Below are 26,874 nucleotides of genomic sequence, written 5' to 3'. Positions count from 1 at the left end.
TGTGCATGCTCTCTTTCTCAAATAAGTAAAATCTTCAAAAATAAGTAAGTGCTACTTTATTTATCTCTACTACACCAACAGTCTAATTTGGCGACATTCTGCTGCAAGGAGTCCTGAGTCCTGAGCAAGGTTTTGGAGGCCAAACTAAGAGAAAGCAAAAACAGTCAGGTGTATTAACTCGAAGGAAAGACCAAGAAATCTCGGTACTTCAGAAGACACAAGTGAGATTCAGTGGGGACAAGCAGACATCCAGGATGCATGATGAAGAGCTGTAGTTAGGAAGGCCCAAGAACTCCTGATGGGAGGGACACTGCTGTGAGCCCTCATATTGGGCAATCTCTTCAGTCCCCGAGCTTTCGAATTTCAAAGGCTGCAATCCTGAATTACCAGGATTTTGCAAACAGGTATAATGTCTGCATTATCACAGGTATAATGTGAGGCCAGTGGCAACCTTTCCGATCTCCATTTCCTCATTTATTGAAAAAAAGTGGGGTTGGATGAAATTACTGCTAAGGCTTCTAATACTGGTGGTATGTGCTACCAGTATATATTTACACACAAATTTTTGTGACTGTGCCTTGTTGGTAAAAGCATTTAATTCAAGCAAAGCATTTCTAAGCATCTCTCAAGAGTGGTTTGCTTTTACTACCTTAGGTCAGAGTAACCTATAGCATCTTGGGTGTCTGTTACGACACCGGCTTAATGAAAAGAAAAATAATCTCAGGTCGCAGGCTTTCCCCATTAAAAATGGATAGACATGTTACAGAGAACGATGCGCAAAGGGAATATGCTTCAACTATAGACAGAAATGAATTCAAGACATGGTAAAACTTTTTTTAAAACACAGTTTTGCTGATTTTTTTTAGGCCACATGGTAGCTCACCCTGGGCTATATCATCTGTTTTGAGGGAATGTATTTGAACATTTACTGTTTTCCTAGAATGCACTCAATAGCTACAACCATTAAGATTTGTCAAGGTTAAGGAGCAGAGGTGGGGAACAGCTCTTAAAAACAAAAACAAAAAAACTAGAGCAGATGGGATGCCTGGATGGCTTATGTGGAAGAATATGCAATTCTCTGAGTCTGAGCCCCACACTGGGTGTAGAGATTACCAAAAATAAATAAATAAAACTTTAAAAATATACAGCTAAATCATACTTAGTTGTAAAAGATGAAATTTTACCAAAGATCAGGGAAGAGGCAAGGAGATTCATTCTCAACACTTCTATTCAACGTTGTGGTAGAGGTCGTAGCCAGTGCAATGATTCAAGAAAAAGAAATGATAGGCATAAAGCCTGAAAGCCTGTCTTTATATGCAATGACATGATCATGGATGTAGATAATCCTAAGGAATCTAGCGCTAATAAGTGAGTCAGCAAAGTTGCAGAATAAAAACAATCATATGAAAAAACTGTGTTTTGAAGGGACAGAAAAGAACAATCTGCAAGTAAATATAAAAACTTCTGTTCACAACAGCTTCAAAAAATTAAAATACTGGGAATAAATTTAACAAACAATGAATATTTAAGTATGGACTCTTGATGAAGTAAGATATGAATGACCAAAAAATCTTATGAAAAAGACACTTAACATCAGTCATCTGGGAAATGCCTGATGGGAAATTAATACACCACCAGGAGAGGTAAAGTTAAATAAATGACAATATTAAATACTAACAAATTATGGGGAAACTAGAACCCTAATATACTGCTAACAGAATTTTCTTAAAATGCAAAATGTACACTGGTCATTCAACCTGGCAGTTTCACTTCTATATCTACCTAAGAGGAATTACAACATATCTCTACACAAAAACCTGTGTATAAATAATTTACAGCAGCTTTATTCAAAATATCCCCCAACTGGCAACAATCTAAATGTATGTTCACTGGCAAATGGATAAACTAATGTGATATTACCCATACAATGAAATACTACTCAACATTAAAGAGGAATGAACTACTAATATGTAACATTGTGGATCAATCTCAGAAACATGCTACTTACACAGACAAGACTATGTGTGTGTGTGTGTGTGTGTGTGTGTGTGTGTGTACACTGTATGAATCCATAGTATTAAAATTCTAGAAAAGGCAAAATTATACCAAAACAGATCAGTCAGTGGTTGCCTTGAGGCTGGGAAGGGGACTGTAGGGACCGACTAGAAAGGGACACAAGGGAAGATTTAGAGGTGATTTAAAACATTCTAAACTCTGATTTTAGTGAGAGCTGTACAATTTAAATTTACCAAAACTCACTGAACTGTAAAACAGGTAAATATGGTATACAAATTCTATCCCAAAAAATCTGTTTAAAAAAAAACACCATGCACACTTTACTGGACAAAGAACTAAAACTATTTATTCTTGGAGCTAAAACAAAAGACATCAATAACTCATCCCCTTTCATGATGATCCTTTTTTTCCCCATAAAGAAGTATTTTAGCAGGGTAACTTATCCAAATTTGATAAAATTATTGTGCTGTTATTGATGCTAAGATTAGACTACAGACGGATACCTGGAAATTTGCTATCCAGACAGAAAATTATTTCACTCTATGGGACAAGGGTTCATTATTAGCAGTAATGATAATAATGAACCAACCAAACCAATCTCGGCATGATAAAAGATCTCAGGTGTTTCCCAGGATAGCAAGGTTTCCTGATGGATCCAGGCTAGAACTCTGTAATGGAATAAAGCCTTTAAAAGAACACAGACAGCCAAATTTTCTTGTAGAGACAAAGTGTAGACTGCCAAATCTTCCTGACAGGCTCAAGCCACATGTGGATGAGAGTTTAAGCAAAGGCACAGACACATGGATTAATCTCAGGTGATCTCTGGTGCTGGTGAAATGGACCAGCCTGGTAATTTCTTGTCACCAACACACCTCACAGTTACCACAGCTCCTTGGCCCACTCTGGAACCTTAGGGTATCACTATTCACTTGCTGTGCAGTCCTCTGTAGTGGCAGGGATGGCTGTGAAACAGGCCCATTTCCTTTTCACTTACTTAGTTCACATTTGTCCTAGACCATTCCTCTGAAAAAGATTCGTTAGCCTCCTGGGCTTTCCTCTGTGCTTAATTAAGAAAGAAAAAAAAAAAAAAGTCCTATTAGATCCTGTTGACCATATTCAAAACCAATGACAGCGCCTCAGTGCAAACCAACATCCAAACCCTACAGCCTGGAGTCTGAATTCCTACCGTCCCTTGTTAGTAGTCAACCCTAATCCAGCTGCACAGGGGTCACCTTCAGAAAACCATCTTTGCACAGGTAGTCCCTTCTTTCCACACATCTAAATCCCACTCTTCCTTTAAAGCCCCAATTACTGCAGCCTACCCAGAGTCTTCTATAGTTGAAATTAATTTCTTGCTCCCCGTAGTCCTATAACACATGGCTTATACCTCAGTTAAAACTCTTATGGTAGGCCGCCCTGAATGCCAGCTGTTTCATGCCATGTATCTGCCTTCCTCACAGGCCCAGCAAATCCCTCTTGGAATGCATATTAAAGTCACCTCAGAGATCACTAGAAAAATGGCTGATTGCAGGCCTGGCCATAGGATAAGTACCAGATGTATTCAGAACACATCTTTTTTTTTTTAAGACTGATTTTTTTGAGAGAGAGAGAGAGAGAATGTAACAGAGGGGGAGGGAGGGGCAGAGGGAGAGAGAGTCTTTAGCAGACTCCACACTGAGCATAGAGCCCGACTTGGGGCGCAATCTCAGGATCCTCAGAGATCATGACCTAAGCCAAAACCAAGAGTCGGATGTTTAACTGACTGTGCCACCCAGGTACCCCCATAACATATCTTATTATGCCATGGAGTAAGAAAACGCTCTGGGAGCAATTTGACTACCATAATAATTAAGTACAGTAATGAATTACAAACCACTGAAAAAAATATAAAAAGCCCATGAGCCCATAATAATAATAGATAAATAAATGGGGGAGAAGGGTCCTCACAAAAGAACACTGAATGCCAAATGAGAAATGTAGGAGGACGGCTGGAGTTAGAAAGATTATCATTCTGCAGTCATCAGAGTAAAGACTGGTTCTGGCAAGAATCATCAATGGATCCTAAATTTAGGAGACATGTTTGATGATGAGCAGGATTGTGACATGATCATAAACCGTTTTCCCAAAGAATGCTCACTAGCTACACGGTCAAAACAATAACTACAGAATGGGGAAACTGGACAACACTCTGACGTGGGTGAGTGAATTAAAATTAACATCTACAATGAGGGGAAGCCCCGAGAAGGGCACATGACTTCAGAGTAGTCTGTCTGGGGATAAATAATCTGAATATAATCATGAAGAAAGTTGTTAAACATGCACGGGCCTACTGGAAGGCGGGAGGGCAGAAATCTGTGTTTTGCCACACCTTCCATATGGTCCTGATGCCCACTCCAATTTGAAACCATTGACCCAGACTATGAGTTCCTACATTCCATATTTCTAGATCCTATATTCCCCACAAAACCTAGCAAAATGCTTCATGCATAGTCCCATCTCAATAAATGCTTGAAGAATTCAGTTCAACAATGAATGAGAATGCAAAAAATGATCACTGAGGCACCTGGAGAAGAGAAACTACTCTGAAGAGCGAAAGCATCTCTCCTGAGTTTCTAAAGTGAACATAAAATTTATTTTGAAAGCACGAAAAGGAAGCCAGATTACTTAGGTTGTTAGTAAAAGCACTCCTGTCCCAAAAGGGAGCATATCAGCTTAGAGTTTAAGTTACACTCAACTAAAAACAGGTGATAACTTATGCAAGCTCTTAGACTGGTATTTAAAAATTAATTCTGTGGTTCTGGATAGCAAGGCACAGCGATTATGAAGCCATGCTGCGTGTTTCATGCAAGATCGGCTTGGAGAACACAGCCTTCACATGGCTGTGATGCAGCCCAGATCTGATGAGGATGGCCAGATTTCGGAACATCCTCTAGGTGGCATTTTCAGAGATAAAACTCCTGTAATGAGAATGAGCTGATCAATTTGCCTACTGAGTAGAAAATGAAACAAATAAATCCATTTTTATGCAACTGTTTTCTATCTTGAGAAGTTAAACTGTTGAAGATACTCTGGGATGCAGGCTATCAGCCCAGCCTCACCACACGCCTTTTCTAATTGGCACCCTGAAAGATTTCACAGGAAAAGGGTGTTACTTTGGTATTGTTGATTTAAAGGTTATCTAGTCACAGCAAGGCAGAGGAAAATTCATCTTCAAAATTCACCTCCTCATTGAAAGCCCATGGAGTATCTTGGCAATTAACAATTCCTATCACCTCTAGCTGTTCCCTATGTGAGAAGGCTCAAACTCGCCTTACAAATTGCTCTTTTGAAGATCAAAGGCAAGCTGAATGTGTCTGTGTGTGCTCTCGATGAGACTGTAATTTAATGGAATTTTTAGAAAAGGCTTGCTAGCAGTGTTTGGATGACAGCCCTGAGGCGGAGGATTCAGGGGAGCTTGGCCACTCTTCCCTTTGGTGCGTCTTCCCTGTCTTTAATTGGCACCTCATTAGAAATTAATGAAAATGACATCCTCTGTTCTTCCTGCTCTAGGCATCGAATGCTACAAAAAGGCCCATCACAATTCATAACACATTCAATTTATATAGCAATGGCTCTTAAGCATTATTTATGAGATGTGAATTTCTTGTCAGCAGTTAATAACCTGTACAGACTGGAAGGGGAATGGAAAAAGATTGTGAATATATATATTAAGAAAAAGATTTTCTGCAGTGGAGAAGTGTTCTGAGTTCAAACTACCTTCCCGAGTCTATACTTTCTATAGTAAATTACCATACCCCCCCTACTGCAGTCCCAAATCTTTCAGGGCAGTTCAACGTCTCTTCAACACTCCATGCATCCTCAAGGAAATAATGACACAACTCCCCATTTCCTAGAGAGAGCCAAGCAGACAGGCAGGAGGAACACAAGAGCTATTTGTCAAAGATCTGTCCCAGAGGTGTAAGTTCCCACTGCTGTCCTTCATCTTTTAAAATGTGGCAGCAGACTCTCATTTTTCTGGGCACATAAGTGTAACAGTCTCAGTGGGCCAAACTGAACTCCCTGCTCTCTCTAGGAAGGCTACATCTGGAGAGACTGCAAAAAGCTCAGGGCTTTTTTTCCCAGCATTAAAATCAAATCTCTCTGTGAGGAGACCCTAAGAATTGGGCATAAACCAAGGGATTATGTGTTAGATCATTTAAAAAGAATGCATGTCTGTGATAAACCTAACAGGTACTTTAGAAATCCAGCCTCCTGTGTAGAACACAGTAGAATAATCTGAACTTACCAGCGACAGTCAACTGGGTTTCACTTAGGAGCATGTGAAATCATCTAACATGTATTTCTAGATTTTATTCTGCTGGGTGCTTAAGACCATGGGCACTTCGGTGGTTTGCATCAAAGCTGAAGTATAAACTGGCATGCCCGGTTACACCACCCTTGCATCTCTCAGTGCTGAACTGTGAGTTCTCACTCCCTGCCTGACAAGGACAGGAGGGCATCAGCCACTGCCAGAGGCAAACGACACACTTAATGGATCAGCTGCTTGATCCACGAGGGCAAATCCTGTGTAATACCCAGGATTCCATTACTTCCAAGAAAGAAACAAGAATGTAAGGTACAGGAAAATCCCATGATTCTAATTTGGGAACAACCAAGGGCATGTGTTATAAAAGCAACCGGCAAAATGGTCAGTGGGCTTCACAACACTAATAACAGACTGAACACTGAAACCAGCCCCCTCCAATGGTTTGTGCAAAGACCAAAGCAAGCACTTGCAGACTTTAAAGATGAAACAAACCCTTCAATATGGGCAAGGCTGGTTAGCCACCATGCCCCAGAGTTTGCTCAGCTGACCACAGTATTCCTTCCCTATCTCACGGAGTGTTTAAGATGATCTGGCAGGGTTGATTAGAACGTAGTTGAAGAATAAGGTTCTGGGCTCTCTTGGGCCATGCCACATCCATGAACACAACCAAAGCTGCTGAGAGCCTCTCCTCCCACCTTTTTTCCTACCTTTCTTCTTTACACTTCCACACAAGCAATTAACAAGATAACTAAATGCCAAGCTAAAACAGTAAAAACTGGTCCAGGGGACTTCCCATGCTACAACAAACAGATTGCTGGTCTTGACAGAAACAGGGGTTCCAACTTTGCTTCCATGAGAAGCTGGTACATCTTCCTTTCCTTCTCATTTCCAACAGGGTAAATAACTGAGGCATGGGAGAAGCAATGGCTGCCTCTTCGGGAGATGAGAGATTTTGAGTTCCTGATTTTCCAGCTGCTGAGAGAACCATCCAGTCCTGCCTGTCAGCATCAATACCTGCATGGTGTCTATGACTGTCCCAGAGGAAAAGGAGGCTTCTAAATCTTACTCCTAAGGACAAAGAACATAGATTCTCAGTGTGAGAGCCACGTTTCCAGATCTGCCTGATGACAGCTCTGTCCCACAGAACAATTTTATAATACTAAGCGTTAAATCAGGGAATAAAAACAGGAACTAAGTCAGCCTAAATAATGCAGCTACACAATTTTGCTTCTATAGGACATGATGTGTTCAAAGGAAGAGAAAGAATTGGACTAAGTTTTGTTCTGCTGTGGGCAGGCATAAAGTTTTAAAACACATCCCTGGGCAGCAATTCGGAGAGCCAGTATTTCACTGGATTACACAGAAGGAGTGTTACTTTAAAGCTATTTCAAGGGGTTAAACAACAATGAATTATGGTTCAAAGAAATAATTTTCCAATCAAACTTTCACTTAAAAGGGTATCGGGGGAGAAGAGTTTCCATTTATTCTACATACTAAGATACTCATTCAAAATTAATTTAATATCTGAATTTTATGACACATATCTGAGAATTTCAGTGGTTTGGTTAATTTCTAAGTAAGTCATCAATGAGCAGGAACCAGAGTAATACACGGTAGGGAGAAGCTGAAAGCAGTAACCAGTGACAGTGCAACTCTAAAGTAGTAAGTGTAAGAGAACCGGGAATGTTTTTGTTTTTGTTTTTGTTTTTGGTGGGCGTGAGAGGAAATAAAGGGCATTTAGAAGGAAGACTCCCTCACTCCTGTTTTCATAAGCTCCAGCCCTATGGCTTGCAGGGAGGCACTCAGAAGAATGAAGGACTTCAGCTTCTTGAGAAGAATTTCCACAGCTAGAGCAGGGGGTGTCAAGGACACAAATCCCCATCACACCACTGGGGGCGATGCTTACCGCAGCGGCAGGATCCCAATTCCTGCTGCACCAGCTCCAGTTTGGTTTGGCACTGGAAGCACCGACGTCGACTCTTCTGTTTAGATCGGCTGGTTTCCTCAGGTCGTTCGGTATTCTCCAGTAGTCGTGCCCGTTTCACTGGCGAAGCCTCATTCTCAGACTGTGAATCTGACCAAAACAACACATTTGGGGGTCAGGGTTAGTGCCTGGCCTGCTGAGCACAGCTAATTAATAATATACTGCAAGCCACTCTAACGCCCTCTTTCAGGAACTGGACTTGTGTGAGCAACAGCCAGTCCTGCCTCGCCTGGTTTATGCTGCACAAACTGTGACAAGCACATACCTGTAGGGCAGACTTATAACAAGCGAGGTCTGAGCTAGAGAGGAGGTGGGCTGACTCAACAAAAATCAGTACTATGCTGTTGTTTTTAAAAACAGGGGTTGCTTTGAAGAGACCATTCAAGCTGGATCTGGGATCCTCTTCTTGTCTGTGCCCCTTCTTCGGGCCCTGGCAGCTCACTGCTTGCATTGGTTATTTACTGCTTCTTAGAGACCTGCTTGTCCTCAAGTAGACTATAATTGTTTAGAAAAGGGATTAAGCCTAATATTTCTTTTCATCATCATGCTTATTAGCACAATTCTGTACCCGATGCAGTATTTGATGGGTGATCCAAAATCTTTTCTAGCAAAAATACTCATGTTTCTACTCTTAAATGTAACAAAACAAAACCTATGAAATCAGGTTCTGCTGTTGAAAATTATTTCAATTTTATTCAGAGTAAAGGAGCATCCTTGATTATTCACAAGCAAGCTGTCCGTCCCAAGGCCTCCACTGTGGAGTGCTACAGAAGCAGCGCTCTGCACAACCACCCTGGCTGGTGCCAAACTGGTGTGTGGAGAAAGGGGTAACGTGTGACAACTTGTATTGTGTAGAACCTTAATAAAGTAACTAAAATGCAATAAAGTTCCTGACATAGGCAGGCTGTAAATTACTCCTGCCGTCGAGGGGGTAAAAAAAAGAAGAAGAAGGGCACAGAGTACTCCATATTCTTGGACTTGCTGCCACTGTGGCATACTTGAGATGTACCTCTTGCCAAGGTTCCAAAGGGGTTTGGAACCTCTTTTAAGTCTTTTTTTTTTTTTAAGATTTTATTTATTTATTTGAGAGATAGTGAGAGAGAGCATGAGCGAGGAGGTGGTCAGAGAGCGAAGCAGACTCCCCATGGAGCTGGGAGCCCCATGTGGGACTCGATCCAGGACTCCGGGATCATGACCTGAGCCGAAGGCAGTCGTCCAACCAACTGAGCCACCCAGGCGTCCCTCTTTTAAGTCTTTTTAAGTCACATTTTCAACATCCTTTTCTCTGCTCACCCTATCTAGACTATTCATGTTCCCTTCCCCTAGCATGTACCCTCCTCCCAACTCCTCCCTTTTTTCCTCCACAGGACTGCACCTTTTAACATTATCCTCACGGAGGATATAAAATTCTGCAGGGCAGGAAGTTTCACCTGCTTTGTTCATAATCTGCCTACAACTCAATAAATATTTCTCAGATGAATGAATCTTCTCCTAGGCAGTTCTGATTTTTCTACTTAAAGTGGCCCTCGTGAGAAGCAGCACACTGTTGGATGTATTTCAGTGGAGGCTTTGTACCTCTCTTCCCCAGCCCCTCCGTGTGAAGACGATGCAGGTCACTAGGGAACACTCACTGCCCCGACACTGAAGATACAAATAGCCCTGCCCCCCACTCAGTCCAGCACACTGTGCACTGACTTACGGAAGGCACACACCATTCTTACCAATTGTAAACTTCATTTTTCATCTCATTTAGTTCTTCCAGTCCTACATGACATTTTCCCCCAATACAAACCAACTAAACAAGGCCTTTGATGAAAACAATTGAAAGCAAGTTCAGCCTATTTCCCAGCTCTGCTGAGCGAAGCTGTCCAAACCCAATCGGTGTGATGACTGAGGCAGCCACAGACAGGGCCCCTTCCCCTACAACAGCAACAAGCAACAATCTAAATGTAAATCATTACAAAGCAACCAGCCCAAAGGAATTCACTTCATATGAGCTAGAGTGCTCTCTGGGGGAGGTCTTTTTTCACAAACCAGCAATGGCATAATTTGTATTAATAGCTCTATTTAGACACACTTAAAAAAAAAAAAAAGAGAGAAAGAGAGAGAGAAAATTCTAGAGTAAGAGCCATAACAAAAAAAATAGTCTCTGCTATGAGACAAGGTCCTAAATGTGGAGCATCCATAAGAGAAATTATCTCCCAACCCTGGGGCATGGGGTGGGTGAAGAGAGAGAGGAGTCCACACTAAGAAGGGGAGGCTGTTGAAACCTCTGCATTATTAATACTGTTAAAATCCAGACGGCTTTTGACATGATGCCAACATGCCTCTAATGTAAAAGAGGACCACTCAGATCCTAACCCTTTCCTTCACAACACGATCTGATAGAACAGAGCATGTGTCTGGAAATACAGAGTCACATTCAAAGCTGTTTTCCATATGACTCTGTCCCAAACTGTCAAACGCGCTATCCATCCCCATTTTTTTTTTTTAAAGATTTTATTTATTTGACAGACAGAGATCACAAGTAGGCAGAGAGGCAGGCAGAGAGAGAGAGGAGGAAGCAGGCTCCCTGCTGCGCGGAGAGCCCAATGCGGGGCTCGATCCCAGGACCATGGGATCATGACCTGAGCTGAAGGCAGAGGCTTTAACCCACTGAGCCACCCAGGTGCCCCTATCCATCCCCATTTTTAAACAAACTTTTGCTAAGGAGAACATGTTCCTTTTAGCATGGCAATACTATCCATAGCTAACTATTTTCAAATAAGCACTGGAGGGATATGTCAGAAAATATTGTTCAGTGTAGGATTCCTAAGATTGGGAAACAGAATTCGTATATATGTAATCATAAACATCTCTTGTCATTAATTGTAATCATCACTGGTCATTATCAAACAAGCCACTTGATGGGAAACCCAAATGTTAGAGGAGGCCTGTGTTTTCCATTTCTAATGTCTTACTCTAATCTCATGCTGAAATTTCCCTTTCCTCATCCCACATTTTATATTAAGACTCTGAGTTATTTGTTCTGGTAGTCAGGAGGTATAGGACATTCCAGAAATTGTGGGTCCTAAGGGTGTTTTATGTTGCTGCTAACAGCTTCTAGGTGCACTGCCTTGGTCATCCTAAAAGACCACTGAGCCCTAGTCAGTTCTCTAAGAGTCAATGTCTAGGCATCTGGACAAGTCTAAGACCAAAGGCATCCATGGATAGAAAGACAGAACTATGAGAAGCTGTCCTCAATGATCCTAAACCAAAACAGATGAAAAGTGGTTCAGAATGTGTTTTTTTTTTTAGAATCAAGGAACTGTTCCTAGACATTAAGAGAACCACGACTTTTACATTCTGGAATATGCCCACTTAATCTTCACTCAGTCAATGGTCTATTAAATTGAAAGGAATCCCTGTGCCTTCTAATGCTCCCTGCCACATTTTTCTTGGCGGGGGGGGGGACCACATGCTACTATCCAGGAAGATGACTGTGTTATATATAACTTCTTGGAGAAGCAAACCATTCCTAACATTTTTTCACAAGTCAACTTATTGTTTTAATTAGTAGCTAATGAAATAAATAGTGGTCTACAGGATCACCATCATGTCTGCATAAGAAATTTACATCTCCTGTGCTAATTACCTAATGAAACTTTGTGCCATGTGGTGAGCTCTCTAAATAAGAGAAACAGATGTCCAGGGCAGGGAATCTAATTGCTTAATAATGAACTAAATAATTCAACTATTTGATTATAAATTCTATGTGAATTTAAAAAAAGACTACCAGAAAGAGAAGATCCAAACATGGTCAACACTAAAGGAATCCTCATCTACTCTCCATAATTGAATAAATTAAACTTTGATTATTCACTTTTTGCCCACAAACATCACTCCTGTTGCCGTGATGCATTTTGAATTTCCTCAACAATGAGGGAAACACCCAACAGTCTACTTGCTTAATCTGAACTTGGGCAATAAGGGTTAAACACGGAGAGAAAGGTGAACAGAAATAACTCTTACATGCAGCTTCAACTGTCAGAAGAAACCCGTCCTTGCAAGGAGCATGCTCATTAGCAGCAGGAGGAGCTGGAGTGGCAAGCTAGAAACTGTTTCCACCCCAGGAGTTAAGAGTGACTTCTAATTAAGGTCCTTTATAAACGGCCAACAAAGCACATTTTTTCCCAGTATGCTCTTTCTTGAGGGCATAAATCTAGTCTGCATATACCCACACAAGAGCTGCCATACCCCCATGCTGGGTTCATAGTTCTTGGTACTCACCAGCTGCCCATTTCCTCTGCCTATGCTTAACAGAACGAGAGAGATCTCATATCTGATCTTCTAAGTCTAAGAAAAGTTTGATCAAGAATCATAATGTGATCACATGAGAAAGGAAAATCTTAAGATAAGGTACTTTACCTACCAGCTCCTTAGGTTTGAAAGTAACCACTGCTTAATTTGTGACAGAGAAACAAGTACAGAGATTCCCTTCTGAGGAGGGAAACTCTTTTAATTGTACTTTCCTAGCCAATCGCAGAAAGCGGTGGTAAGACTCTCAATTTAGGAACACAGTTTAACTGGAAAGCTTGAATGGAGACAACAAACAGAGCTACTTCTTTTAAAATTCTGTTTTGTCTCTGACAGAAATTCATATTTGTTCCTTACTGTCACTGTTCTTGTCTTTATTACTCATGTTCTCTCCTGAAAATTTCCAAATAAATTGTGTCAGGCCTGTCAGAGTTGAATCCCAATCTCTCTTAATCTCCCATCACTGTGCAGCTGGCAGGAGGCACACACCCTGGGCTGCTAACCATGACTGTGGCCTTCTGACATCTCAGGCAGGCTCTTAGCCTTCTGGACAACCCAGCACTCACAATTTAGAATAGGAGAATGGGAGAAGCAAAGTGGCAACAAAGAGAGGGAAGCCTTCCTCATTCGCTTCACCCACACCTTCCCTCACCTGTAAGAAAGAAAGATGAATCTATTTAATCTCAGGCTGCATGACAGCTTTTGAGGCACTCAATCAGTTTTTTTAGAACCTATCACAGTCTTGACAGATTGACATTTATGATCCCAACAGCCTGTGCAAACATCAGTAAGAGCAATAATTAATGAACCCTCACACATCACACTGCTGCCTCTCCTTCGACCATTTAAAAGGAGCTTAAGCTGCTAAAACCTCTGTCCATGAAAAACACCACACTCTCACTGGAAAAATTGATAAAACAGACCAAAAAAATGTTTTATAGGTACTTTCTGTTTCTCATACTTTGCTTTCAGTGTGTGCAGGGATTAAATTCATCCTCTCCTGAGACTTCAGGAGGAAAAAAAACACAACTCATCATTACCCACTAGACACTGTTTCCCCACTTTGTTCAACTGGCATTTCCCCCTTCTTTCTTATTTTCCTAATGGCCCTAAAACAATTCTGGAATGACACATCTGTTAAAAATACATGGACATCGGGGCACCTGGGTGGCTCAGTTGGTTAAGGCACTGCTTTGGCTCAGGTCATGATCCCGGAGTCCCAGGATCGAGTTCTGCTTTGGGCTGCTTCTCCCTCTGACCTTCTCTCTCATGTTCTCACTCTCTCTCTCAAATAAAAATAAATAAAATCTTTAAAAACACGGACATCAAAACATGGCCAAAAAGAAGTTCAAGTGTTCAGAAAGGGCTGATGATTAAACTTTTGTGGGGAATGCCTTCATATATACTTGATACATGAATGTAGCTTGAAATACACCAGTGATGCGGTCTTCTATCATAACCATTTTAAAGGTCAGTTGTTCTCAGACTGCCAGGAAGTACTATTCTTAAGCATTAATCCCTCTACTCTCCATTCAGCTCCACTCCCATCCCCCTGTTATTTTCTCTGGCTCTCTCTTTTACTATTAGAGATACCTGAGGTTGGTCTCCCTCACCATCACAACCTCAAGACAGGAAACAAACCTCTGACTCTTCCTTCCTGCTGAGAACACAAGACCGGGAGACCTGAGGTAGCTGATGGGTGGAGCTGACTATGGGTGGGAGTGCACCTGGACTTTTGGGTTCTCTGTCCTCAATCTGCTAACAGATACATGGCATCAGAAAGCTTCCTGAGGGTAACTGTATCATCTAATGGTCTGATTTTGGTTGTCATGACAGCAATGCAAAAGCTGCTTCTGCAGGGACTTTTTTGGTTAGAAGATAGCTTAAAGAGCAGCAAAACACATGGAAGTCATGAGTCATGATAATTTGTACCCATGTGGGAGAGGATTACCCACAAGCTCCAAAGGCATGTTTTTGTTTTGTTTTGTTTTGTTTTGTTTTTCCAAAGGCATGTTTTAAAGACTAGAATCAGTTTTCTCACTTCCCCAAAGCCCACCTTCACCTCTGATTCCTGCTGGACAGGAAGCTGGAAGCTGATTTTGGTGGCTCATCTTGATACCAGAAAAAAAGCGCTTATGAATCATCAATGGATCAACTAGGAAAAGCTAATGCACTGTGAAGAGAGCACCTCTCCATTACATGAAACAATTAAATAAAACCATGGCACCAGAGCCCAAGAGTTCCAAAGGAAGCAGTTATCCCTCAAATGTTCTTTCTACTCTGTATGCCTTTTCTTTCTTTTTCTTGCCTATTGTGCTGGCTAGGCTTTCCAGCATAATGCTAAACAGGAGTGTTGAAAAGGACATGCTTACCTTGTTTCCAACTCTGGGAGGAAAATATTCAGCTCACACAGCTTTTCATTTTGAAAAATTTCAAACACACAGAAAAATTCAAAAGGTACACCTGTGCACATTCCATTCAGGTTCAACAACTGTTAATAACCCATCCACACTGTTTTCTCTCTCCTCTCCGTTATTTATGCTCCCCCCAAAAAGCATATGAAAATAATTTGCACATAACAAAATACTTAATACATACATCTAATATAAGGGCATTTCCTGCCATGACCAAAATATCACACCTAAGAAAATCAAGAACAATTCCCCAATGTCATCTAATATTCAGTCCATATCCAAATGATCTCCATTGTTCTCAGAGGCATGTCCAATCAAGTTTCATGTGCTACATTTGGATCTTATGTCTAAGTCCCTTTAAATCTAGGACAACAGTACGCCCTTCAAAGTGTATGTTTTCTTTCACTGCTCGTTCCTGCCTTCAAATGTCCTAGACTTTTGAACAGTCCTGGTTAGTTTTCCTGTGGAATATATCATATTCTAGATTCTTTGTCTACTTATCTGTTTTTAATGGTATAATTTAACTTAGAAGAAAGGAGATTTTTCATTGTGTATCTCTTCTGTTACATATTCAGGACCAGAAATTAAGCACTTCCAGCAGGCACCTGACAGATCCACATGGCTACAGGGTTGGCACAAGTGAGGACAGGTTAAAAAAATCAATCAGCCCAGTTTGTACTGCACTTTGGCAGAGAGGGGAAGTATGCTCTTCCTCTTTTCCCACCACACCCCTGCCACATACTGGACATCAGAATATAGTTCATCCATGCCAGGGAAAAGAATGGCTGTTTAGGCAAACATCAGGAGATGAGCTAGCTCCAAGTGCTTTAGCCAATGATTTCTTACAGACAGAGGGCATTCCCTGTGACTAAAGTTAGGACCAGAGGTCACAAGTCATTCCTCCAATCATTTCCTTTCCAATAGCTTCTTGGCCTTTTTCTGATGGCCCTTCTTTTCCTGACGGACTATACCATTGTTAATTATTACTACAAGACATCTCTTCACCACTAAATCACTCAACTTTTTAAAACTCTTCCTTATTTTACACGTAAGGAAAAATTTCACCAGATTAAAAACCATAAAACAAAAGCCCAGGAAAATTCATTTACAAAAACAATCACAATCTCATGAAGTACAATAATATTTTCAGTTTATCCGATCTCCTCTATTTAGGCCTTAAGATTAATGACCACTCTGTTCAGAGCCATGAAAACAGCCAATATTTGATTTATTATTTCTCTAGTGCCCAGTGTGTGCCAGGCACTGGGCTTTGAACTGGCAAATGAAATCTGTATATGGTACTGATCTCTTCCCTTGAGGAGGCCACAATCCAAACGGAAAGACATAAATACAAATAAACCTATTGCAGATTAAGTGGCATATTAATATATGAACAGAATGCTATGAACACAAAATGTGGAAGTAAAAAATTCTGTTGGGCGGGTGATTAAACAGGAGAGAGAAAGGTCAGAAAAGTTATTTCTTGAATTAAGCATATTGTATATATGTAGACAGATGGTTTTTTGCTTACTTCTGTCATCTTCAAATTCTTTTCCAAGGAGCCTGTTTTTCACAGTACCTTTTGCATTTAACTTGCCTATCTTCTTTTCTTTACTAAAACTCTTATCAACCAGTAGACCCTCTCACAGTCTCAGGAGCAAAGGTACTTGAAGAACATCAGTGGTGGGTTTTTAGGAAAATAAAGTGTTGTTCATCTTTTCCCTCTCTTCAATCCCACTGGTTCCAATTTTTCCTTCCATCATGTTTATTAACCTTAGTACTAGTTTCTGTCTGCTCATACACATATATGACTTTAACTGCCAACTTTTCTCTATCATGAATCCTTCAAGCCTATTTTCCTTTTCTCATTAATTGTTTTATTTTGAGATAATTAATTATAGGCTCACATGTAATTATAAAAAGAATGCAAATAAATTTCATGTATCTTTCACCCAGTTTTCTCCAATGGTAACATCCTGTCAAACTCTAGTACACTGCCACCAGCAGGACACTGATATTGACACAGCCAAGCTATATATAGCTTATGGATACAGTCAACCTATATCCATCACCACAAGGGCCCCTCAAGTTGCCCTTTTATAGCCAGAGTTACCTTCTTCTTTCCCCTCTTGCTCCCTGGCAACCCTTGGCAAACACTAATCTGCCGTCCATTTCTATAATTTTGTCACCTTAAGAATGTCATATATACAAACAAATAGAATCATATAGTAACCTTTTGTCCAAGTTCATTTTTAAGGCAACCATCACAGGAGGTGGACATGACAAAAGAGATTCCTTAAGTTAAGCTTCAGTTATAACTGCAATAATAAGTACTAACGTAAAGCACCTACTTTGTACCAGCATCTTCTAAACGCTTTTACAGTAGTTCCCTCTTAACTGCAGAAGACACATTCTAAGACCCCCAGGGAATGCCTGAAACCAAATAGTACCAAACCCTATATATACGATATTTTTCCCTATATATACATACCTATGATAAAGTTCAATTTATAAATTAGGCACAGCTTAGAGATTAACAACAATAATAGGACAATTATAGTAATATAAGAGATGTTTTGTGAATGTGGCCTCCCTTTCTCTCTCAAAATTATACTGTCTTTTTCTTAGGATAATATGACATGAAAAATGCCTACATGATGAGATGAAGTGAAATGAATGATGTAGGCATTAAGATGTAGATTCAGGCTACTACTAACTTTCCATTGATCCATCGGAAGTAGAATTATCTGCTTCAGGATCAGCAGATGACTACCAGTAACTGAAACTGTGGAAAGGGAACCAGTGGAAAGGAGGCCACGGGCAGACTACTGTACATATATTAACTCTTTCAGCTTTTGTAACAAGGGTATGAGGTGGGTACTACTATTATCCGTCTTTTAAGATGAGGAACCTGAGGCACAGGTTAACTGAACTGCCAAAGATCACACAAACTAGTAAGAAGAGTTACTCTCATGAACCCAGGGTATATGGCCTAGAGTCCTTGTTCCAAACCACTTTGCTATCCCGTCTCCAATGGTTATTACACTTCAACACTCTGTTTGTGTGCTTCCATGGAAGTACCTAACCACTAAAACTAATTTCTCCAACCCCTATGTACACAAAGACCCAGCTGCCTTGGTGAGAGAGAGGGGTGAAGGAACAGGAGCAGACCTTCTTATCTAAATAAAATGGTGCAATTTCTCTAGATACATCTCTTTTGATAATCCTACTTGTCCTCTGCTCTTAGAATATGATTTTTAAAACTTACCATTCTAACATTTTCTTCCCATTCACGCAAACTCTGAATTTCTGTGGACTGTACCCATAGTATTTAATTTATAAAAATCAACTTCATTTTTAATTTTCTGTTATTTTTAGAAATCTATCCAAAAAAAAGTTCCTTTGCTACTATAGGAGGATGTAAAAAAGTATTTCCCCCTACTAGCAAAAGGAAAGACAGTTATTTTCATCTGAAATTGTATTTAATGGTCAGAAAATTGTAAAACATGGTTTCTTGCCTTTTTATGAACCACACAGACAGAAGTCAAAGCTTTCTCTTTTCAACTACCTTGATGCTCCCTACAGGTCATGTATCAGGTCTCTTTAAAAAAAAAGATGAAAACCACAATGAGATACCACCTCACACCAGTCAGAAGGGCTAAAATTAACAAGTCAGGAAATGACAGATGCTGGCAAGGATGCGGAGAAAGGGGAACCCTCCTACACTGCTGGTGGGAATGCAAGCTGGTGCAGCTACTCTGGAAAACATCATGGAGGTTCCTCAAAAAGTTGAAAAGAGAGCTACCCTAGGACTCAGCAATTGCACTACTGGGTATTTACCCTAAACATACAAACATAGTGATCCAAAGGGGCACGTGCACCTGAATGTTCATAGCAGCAATGTCCACAATAGCCAAACTATGAAAAGAACCTAGATGTCCATCAACAGATGAATGGATAAAGTAGGTGTGGTGTGTGTGTGTATATATATACACACACACACATATATACACACAATGGAATACTATGCAGCCATCAAAAGAAATGAAATCTTGCCATTTGCGACAACGTGGATGGAACTAGAGGGTATTATGCTTAGAGAAATAAGTCAATCAGAGAAAGACAAACTATCACATGATCTCCCTGATACGAGGAAGAAGAGATGCAATGTGGGGGGTTGGGGGGGAAGAATAAATGAAACAAGATGGGATCGCGAGGGAGACAAACCATAAAAGACTCTTAATCTCACTAAACAAACTGAGGGTTGCCGGGGGGAGGGGGGGTAGGAAGAGGGTGGTGGGATAATGGACATTGGGGAAGGTATGTGCTATGGTGAGTGCTGTGAAGTATGTAAACCTGGCGATTCACAGACCTGTACCCCTGGGGATAAAAATACATTATATGTTTATAAAAAATTTTTTAATTTAATTTTTTAAAAAAGGCAGATGAAGGTGGATAGCCCATAAACCACTCGTTCATCTGAAAAACTGCACCCCATCCTCGTTTAATGCCTTTCCTACTGCACAATTTAGTTAAAGAGTATCACCAGGAGCTCCATCCTACAGAGGTGCCACTTGGTCAACAAAACCTGCCACACCAGCAACACAGCAGTCTTCCTTTGTAGCTGGCTGTGGTCTGGTACCACTTCCTTTAGTTTCCTCCATCAGCGACACCTCTCCTGCCTACCCAACTAAACCATATTACGTCTCCCCACAGATATTTCAGTTACTCTTTGTAACTGACAAATTATCCTCAATAGATCATCTTTCATTTTTATAACCTGCTTGGGTATTTTAGAGTTTAACAATATTATAATGCATTGATTTTTTTAAAATATTACATTTATAACATCAGTATAGAATAAGGTAACACTTTTAAGGTGAGAAAGAGAGAGAAGCAAGATTAAGAAAACCAAGAGAAAGATAGACTTCTCAAAGTCACATGCCCAAGCCCTCTAATTTCTGTTCCTTGACCACAAACTTCAGTCCATGAGCATGAGGGTTTTAAGACTCTTAGAGTGCTAAGACTGGTCTTGAACTTCTGTTCTATCTTTTCCAGTATTTCCAAAAAAACTAAGATCAGCCACATTTCATTTTCATTTATCCAAAGAGGGGGAAATTTGAGAGAATCCATGAATGATCTATATTTGTCTATAATTGTGTGTAAGATAGGCATACTGTTTTCATTCTTCCTTAGAACACTCATTTAGAAATTAAACTGCCTAAAAATATGGATTAAGTCTTCTACCTAATCTGCAGTTACATGAAGCCCAGAGATTTTCAAATCATACCTTATAAAACTACAGTTGACCCTTAAACACAAGTTTAAACTGCTTCAAAGAGGGTTTACTTATACACAGATTTTTTTTTTTTTTGGCAGCAGGGGGAGGATACATCGCACTGTTAATGTACTTTTTCTGCCTTATGATTTTTCTCAGATTTTTTTTTTCTCTCTGACTTGCGTTATTATAAGAATTATATATAATATATGCGACATACAAAATATGTTATCAATCAAATGTTTATCTTATCATTAAGGCTTCTTCCGGTCAACACAGGCTATTAGTAAAGTTTTGGGGAATTCAAAAATTACATCCAGATTTTCACCTGGGGGTGGGGTAGTGCCCCTGACCCCTGTGTTTTTTAAGGTTCAACTGTATACAACTGTCCCGATCAACCGGACAGTACATGTGATTATAGCCATTTCTTTCTACCATTTTTAATATCTGAAAAGGCCTGGAAGAAGGAACAGTCCGAAGTCTTCAAATAATAATGGGACACCCCTAACCCTAAACATGGGTCTCCAAGGCATGAAGGACTTCCATAAGGGTTAAACCTGATCTGATCATGAGGCTCTTGAGAGGAAGACTGAAAATACTTTTTTGTTAGATGACATCATCATTTTTTTTTATTATTTTTCTTAACATATAATGTATTATTTCCCCCAGGGGCACAGTTCTGTGAATCGTCAGGCTTACACACTTCACAGCACTCACCATAGTACATACCCTCCCCAATGTCCATGACCCAACTACCCTCTCCACCCCCTACACAGCAACCCTCAGTTTGTTTTCTAAGATTAAGAGTCTCTTATGGTTTGTCTCCCTCCCAATGAAAATACCTGTTCTTTATGGAAGAACACTGAGTATGGGGGTAAGGTGGGAAAATGGGTAAAGAATAGTGAGACACTATTTCAATTTTTTTGGCTTTTTGTTAAAAACATAAATACAATAAGTCAAATATTCCTATGTCCATCATTTCACTCTTATAAAGCTTAACTACTCTCCCTGTGAGCGTTCTTAACATCCAACTGTTCTGCCTGTCTGGCTAATAACACAAGCCTCCAGGGGCAGGGGCAGAACGGACTGTATTTAGTACTCCACTGGTGCTCAACAACAACAAGTATCATCTCTGTCACAGGGAATAAGTCCTTAATGATGGTAATCTTGCAATGAGAGACTGTCATCTTGCGGGCTGTGGTCCAAGTTTAATTTAAGGAAAAAATGTCTGAACATTCATATTTTGCTATTTTAAAAAAATCTGCTTGAATGCATAATTAAGTAGATGCTAAGATTAAATAGCTGATTTGTTTTTAAACTTTTTTTCCTTCTAATTTAGCATCAGCTTAATTCAGCTCCTCTCTCTACCAACTGCTTCGTTTCTTCCACCCAAGATCTAATCTTTTGGCTCATTATTCCTAGGGTAAATCCTCCAGTTTATGAATAAATACTTCTGTGCTGCATTGTTACTCTTCCTCAAGCGAGGCTAAATGGACCTAAAGTTAGAACTTAACATATTATGATAAAGCTTGCCCAGAGAAAGCTTTGTCTGTCTTTCTATCAATTTATTGATTTTCCTGAATGAATACATTAGGTATTCCTTCTTCAGGGCTGTATCAGGGCTCATGCAGGTACTGCCAAGTATACAGAGAGCTGAAGAGAGCTGCCTTGAAGAAAATGGCTTGCAAAGTTAAGAGAAATAATCCCATTTGTAAAACAAGCAGGAAAATTAAAGGCAAAGAATTCTGTATAAAGTTATTATGAAAACTCTCCTTAGCCCATATTTGAGACATGAGAGAAGCAAGTGTCTAACATTTTAACCTCAATTCAATGGCTTTGCTCACCAGCACTCTTCATTAAAAGAATCAGTATTTATGATAACATCCATGCTGTGCACCTCAATACCAGGAAGTCACGTATATATTATAATATCAATGTCTACTTCGCAACCTAGCAAACTGTACTGTGGCTTGATTTTAAGAATTACACACTGAAAATTTTAGTATAACAAAGGCAACTTACTGAAATAGGGATCTGGATTCAACAAACACACACAAATACACACAAGGTCAATGTGGGGGGTGGGGGTAAAAAAAAGCCAGTGAACTGGGGGGGGGCAGGTAAAAAGTGAAAATTTGATGTAATTTTCTCGCAACTTTTCTGTAAATCTAAATTATGTTTAAAAAATTATATTTCAGGGTATTGGTACTTGGAGATAACTAGCCAGAGTGCCTGCTGAATTCTTTCCCAGAAATGTTGACATTACTTAAGTCTGATGGGAAAGTGTATGACAAGATGGTGGTAGCAAGTAATCAACAGTAAAGTCAACGCTCATGCTTTCTCCAGGTTTGCAGTGAAGTCAACACTTACCTGGAAGTATACTTCAATGATTAGTCAGAGACCTTTTTACATGTCACTCTCTTAGTCTATACTTCTTCCAATCCCAGTAAGGACCCATTTTTAATCTCATCAATTACTGCAACTGCTGTTCCAGGAAAGATGATGACCAAGACCTCAAGATGTGATCTTAATCTTCTAGAAATGGATTTATCAACAGGAGCCCAAAGAAAAAGTAGATCCGAATCCTTTTCAGTTACAGGAACTATTAGTTAATGCCAAGCTGGAAAGCACTATGCAGCAGCTAATACCTCCCATTCAAATCAATACTACTCAAATTTCCTTCCCAGCCCAGCTTTCTTTTAAATGCCACCCTACATATTTGGACATATACTTCAAGCTGTAATAATAACAATATCTTCAGAAAAGAGTTGTTCAACATTCTCTTACAAAAAACAGTGCCCAATATATTTTTTCAAGTAAATACTGGCCCACATTCAAGGTAAAAATCTTAAAAGGCTGTCTGCTATATTCTCTTTCTTTATTCCTTGCCAATGTAACAGAAAAATTAACACAGTCTGAATTAAATGCCCCATTTTCTTGCTTATATATGTATACATTTTTAATAAGTTTTGATGGGGTGGATGGATGCGGGCAATGCATAGCATGTAACTAATTCCCCTGTCCACTGGGCTAATAGAGATGTGGTTTATTTAAAATTCCGAGTTGTGGTTCTGCTATTCGGGAATGGCTTTCCGAAGCTCTGTGGGTGGATACTGATAATGAAACAGAGAATTCAGAACGGCAGGGAGCATAAGGCCAAATAAGCTTTTACAGCAGTGTATGTATGCACTAAAAATAATTATACATATGTAGTGGGAAGCTGGTTAACTGAGTCCACAGAGGCACTTGGTTGTTCAGATAACTAATCACAACACGAAGGCCCCTGTGACAAAAATGTTTCCAAGGTTAAACTGTCTGTTTGTTAATCATAAAGAACTGAATTTATTGGTTAAAGTTCTTTCATGTTGTTGGTTTGAACGTAAAAGCCAGTCTTTTTATCAAAATTTTAACCACAAGAAAACTATCAACCTTCGATGGTTCCTAAACTGTGAATTGACCTAGAAAGAAGAGAAGTTCTCAATTATAATACAGAAGCTTAGAGAAGAGCTCACGATATAAGGTTTGTTGTATTTTGCTTTTGTTTTTTAAGAAGTCAAGCTTGTGAATCTCTCTCTACCAATACACAAGTAAAATTTTTACTTTGAAAACTAGTCCCAGGGGTGTCTGGGTGGCTCAGTGGATTAAAGCCTCTGCCTTTGGCTCAGGTCTTGATCCCAGGGTCCAGCAGGGAGCCTGCTTCCCTTCCTCTCTTTCTGACTGCCTCTCTGCCTACTTGTGATTTTTGTGTGTCAAATAAATTAATTAATTAACTAAAAAAAAATTTTTTAAAAAGGAAAGAAAGAAAACTAGTCCCAGAATCAAAACAGAACAAAAAAGAAGTTTGATTTTCCCTGTTCTGATGTCCAGTTTTCTTAAGAGTTCTGGGCTTCCTGTCTTTCACTACCCTCATGTATCAAACAAGGACTGCTAACAGCTAGCTCCCCATTTGCCTTGACTTGCCTGATCTCCACCCTGCAATCTGCTTGGCCTTGGGGGCCTCACCACCACAGTTTCTGATTCCCAGTCTTTTTCTAACCAGACTATTGGAGCTTGGAGTTCTTCTGACCTTCCTTTACACTCCTTCATCATCAGGTACCTTCTGTTCACATCTCTAGTACCTACTGAACATATATATCAGGCACTATGTCAGGTACTTTAAATGCAGGATCTCATTTCTCTCAGAACAACTTTACAGTTAGATCTGTCATTTTACAGAGGAGAGAATCAAGGCTCACAGAGCAGCCCAACAGTTTTTCCTCTTATGTGGTTGGGAAACTGGAAGGGGAACCCATACAGTCTGCCTCCAGAGCCCACCATTCTAAACCACCAATCTCTATCCTTCTTTCCTCGTTCTACCTTCAGTGGACCCCCATTTTCTGCCCTGTTTCTGACTTTCTTTGCATGCAGTGGCTGCCACCACTGCAGTCATCAAGTTTCAGCCTCAACCCATTCCCACTACAATGTCTAGAAATTAAAAATCTTTTGTTGAAAACATTTTTAGAAATCCTTTGTTGATTATGTTAAACACATACAATAGTATTATAATATTGTTATATATTTATATATAGTGTTGATTTTGTTAAACACACAATTTTATTTATTATATGGTTCAGTCTCCAGGTTATTTTTGTGCTTTTATTTTAGTTGGGTCTGGGAAGGGGTCAAAAGAAAAAATGTTTAGTCCTCTCAAACTACAAGTTATCTGAAATTAAGTCAGGACTATAATTTATGATTTAGTCACCAGTGAAATACAAAAGGAAAGAGTAGCTTCAAATAGAAAGTTGTGGTTTTTAGGAAATCCATGGGATGGAGAGAATACCCCAAGCTATCTATACATTAAGAAATAAAATCGCTTTATCTGTATCTGTATCTCTTTCCTTATACTCTTGGAGACAACTAATACCCCTGGGTTTCTGCCTCTAAGTAATCTTGCTTGTGTATCTCTTCTATTTCTCTGGTAATAGTTTTTATTTCTTTCTCCTTCCATGTACCTTTCATTCGTATATTTTTTTAAAGTTTTTATTTAATTCTAGTGAGTTAACACACACTGTAATATTAGTTTCAGGTGTATGATATAGTAGTGATTTAACGATTCCATACACCACCCTGGGTTCACCACAACAAATACACTCCTTAATCCCAATCATGGCAACCTCCCTTCTGGTAACCTTCAGTTTGTTCTCTAGAGTCGAGTCTGTTTCTTGATTTGTCTTTTGTCTCTCTCTTTCTCTCATTTTTTCCTCTTTGCTTGGTCATTTTGTTTCTTAAACTCAACGTACAAGTGAAATCATATGGTATGTGATTCTCTCAGACTGATGTTTAGCATTATACATTCTAGCTCCACCCATGTCATTGCAAATGGCAAGATTTCACTCTTTTTTATAGCTGAATAATATTTCTTTATATATGTGTAGGTATACACACACACACCACATTCTTTATCCATTCATCAATCAATGGACAGACACACTGGTTGGGTTCCATAATTTGCCTACTGTAAATAATGCTGCAATAAACAGGGATGCATGTATCCCTCTGAATTAGTGTTCTTGCATTCTTTTTGGGTAAATACCCAGTGGTGCAAAAGCTGGGTCATCCTTTCCTTTGTATTTTAACAAGGGCAAAATATTTCCCTATTTTTAAAAAATTAACATATATTATTTGCTTCAGGGGTACAAATCTGTGAATCATCAGTCCTATACAATTCACAGCACTCACCATAGCACATACCCTCCCCAAGTGTCCAATCACCCAGCTACCCTATCCCTGCTACCTCACCCCCACCCCCTCCAGCAACCCTCAGTTTGTTTCCGGAAATTAAGAGTCTCTTATCCTTTGTCTCCCTCCTGGGTATCTTAAACAACTCCATGTCAAGAAATGCCTAACTCCATTTCTCTTCTAAACACCACTAATTACTGGTTTTGTTTTGTTTTTTTTTAATTTTATTTATTTATTTGAAAGACGGAGATCACAAGTAGGCAGAGAGGCAGGCAGAGAGAGAGAGAGAGAGAGAGAGGGAAGCAGGCTTCCTGCGGAGCAGGGAGCCCGATGCGGGGCTCGATCCCAGGACCCTGAGATCATGACCCGAGCCAAAGGCAGCAGCCCAAACCACTGAGCCACCCAGGCGCCCCTACTTACTGGTTTTTAATGTCTCCCCTAAATCCTTACCTGAATGACTTCTGTCTCTTGCCCTTGTTTCCTGGTTGTTAAGTCCCTCTTTAATGACCTCATAGGCTTTGGTTTCACACCATAGCATACTAACTTCTTCCAGGGTTTCCTGATGATATTCTGATAGCCATAGGCAACAATTTCCTCAGTCCTCATACCTCCTGGCTCGTATTCTCTTACCTCTTTCAGACCCTGTATGCAGCCTTCTCCTTTCTTTAAGGTTCTTAACTCACTGGATTCTTTTTCTCTCGCCCACAATCCCAATTACAGTCCTTAGCAACTCCTTGTTCTTCTGTGTTCATTCCCTTATCCACTTTCAGGCCCTTAATCACTGCTTCTAGATTAATGATTCCAAACTAGACCGATATTTATAATTTTCTATAGGACTATCTATAATAAACCTAAAATTTAG

The 26,874-nt window shown here is 39.9% G+C and overlaps 1 protein-coding gene across 6 annotated transcripts in view; it reads right to left on the bottom strand.

Moving 5' to 3' along the window:
• Positions 1-26,874, bottom strand: part of ZFAND3 (zinc finger AN1-type containing 3) — a 335,420-nt gene that overhangs the window by 17,923 nt on the left and 290,623 nt on the right. For all 6 annotated transcript variants that reach the window (XR_014312227.1, XR_014312228.1, XM_082732291.1 and 3 more), the window contains one exon: positions 8,229-8,396. Coding sequence is in view for 4 of the 6 variants with exons in the window: in XM_082732291.1 (XP_082588417.1) it covers positions 8,229-8,396 (168 nt within the window). In the remaining 2 variants the exon portion in view is untranslated. The remainder of the gene's footprint in view (positions 1-8,228; positions 8,397-26,874) is intronic.

Source organism: Mustela nivalis, assembly GCF_964662115.1.
Source record: "Mustela nivalis genome assembly, chromosome: 5".
NCBI lineage: Eukaryota > Metazoa > Chordata > Mammalia > Carnivora > Mustelidae > Mustela > Mustela nivalis.
This window is presented reverse-complemented; position numbering and strand designations above follow the sequence as displayed.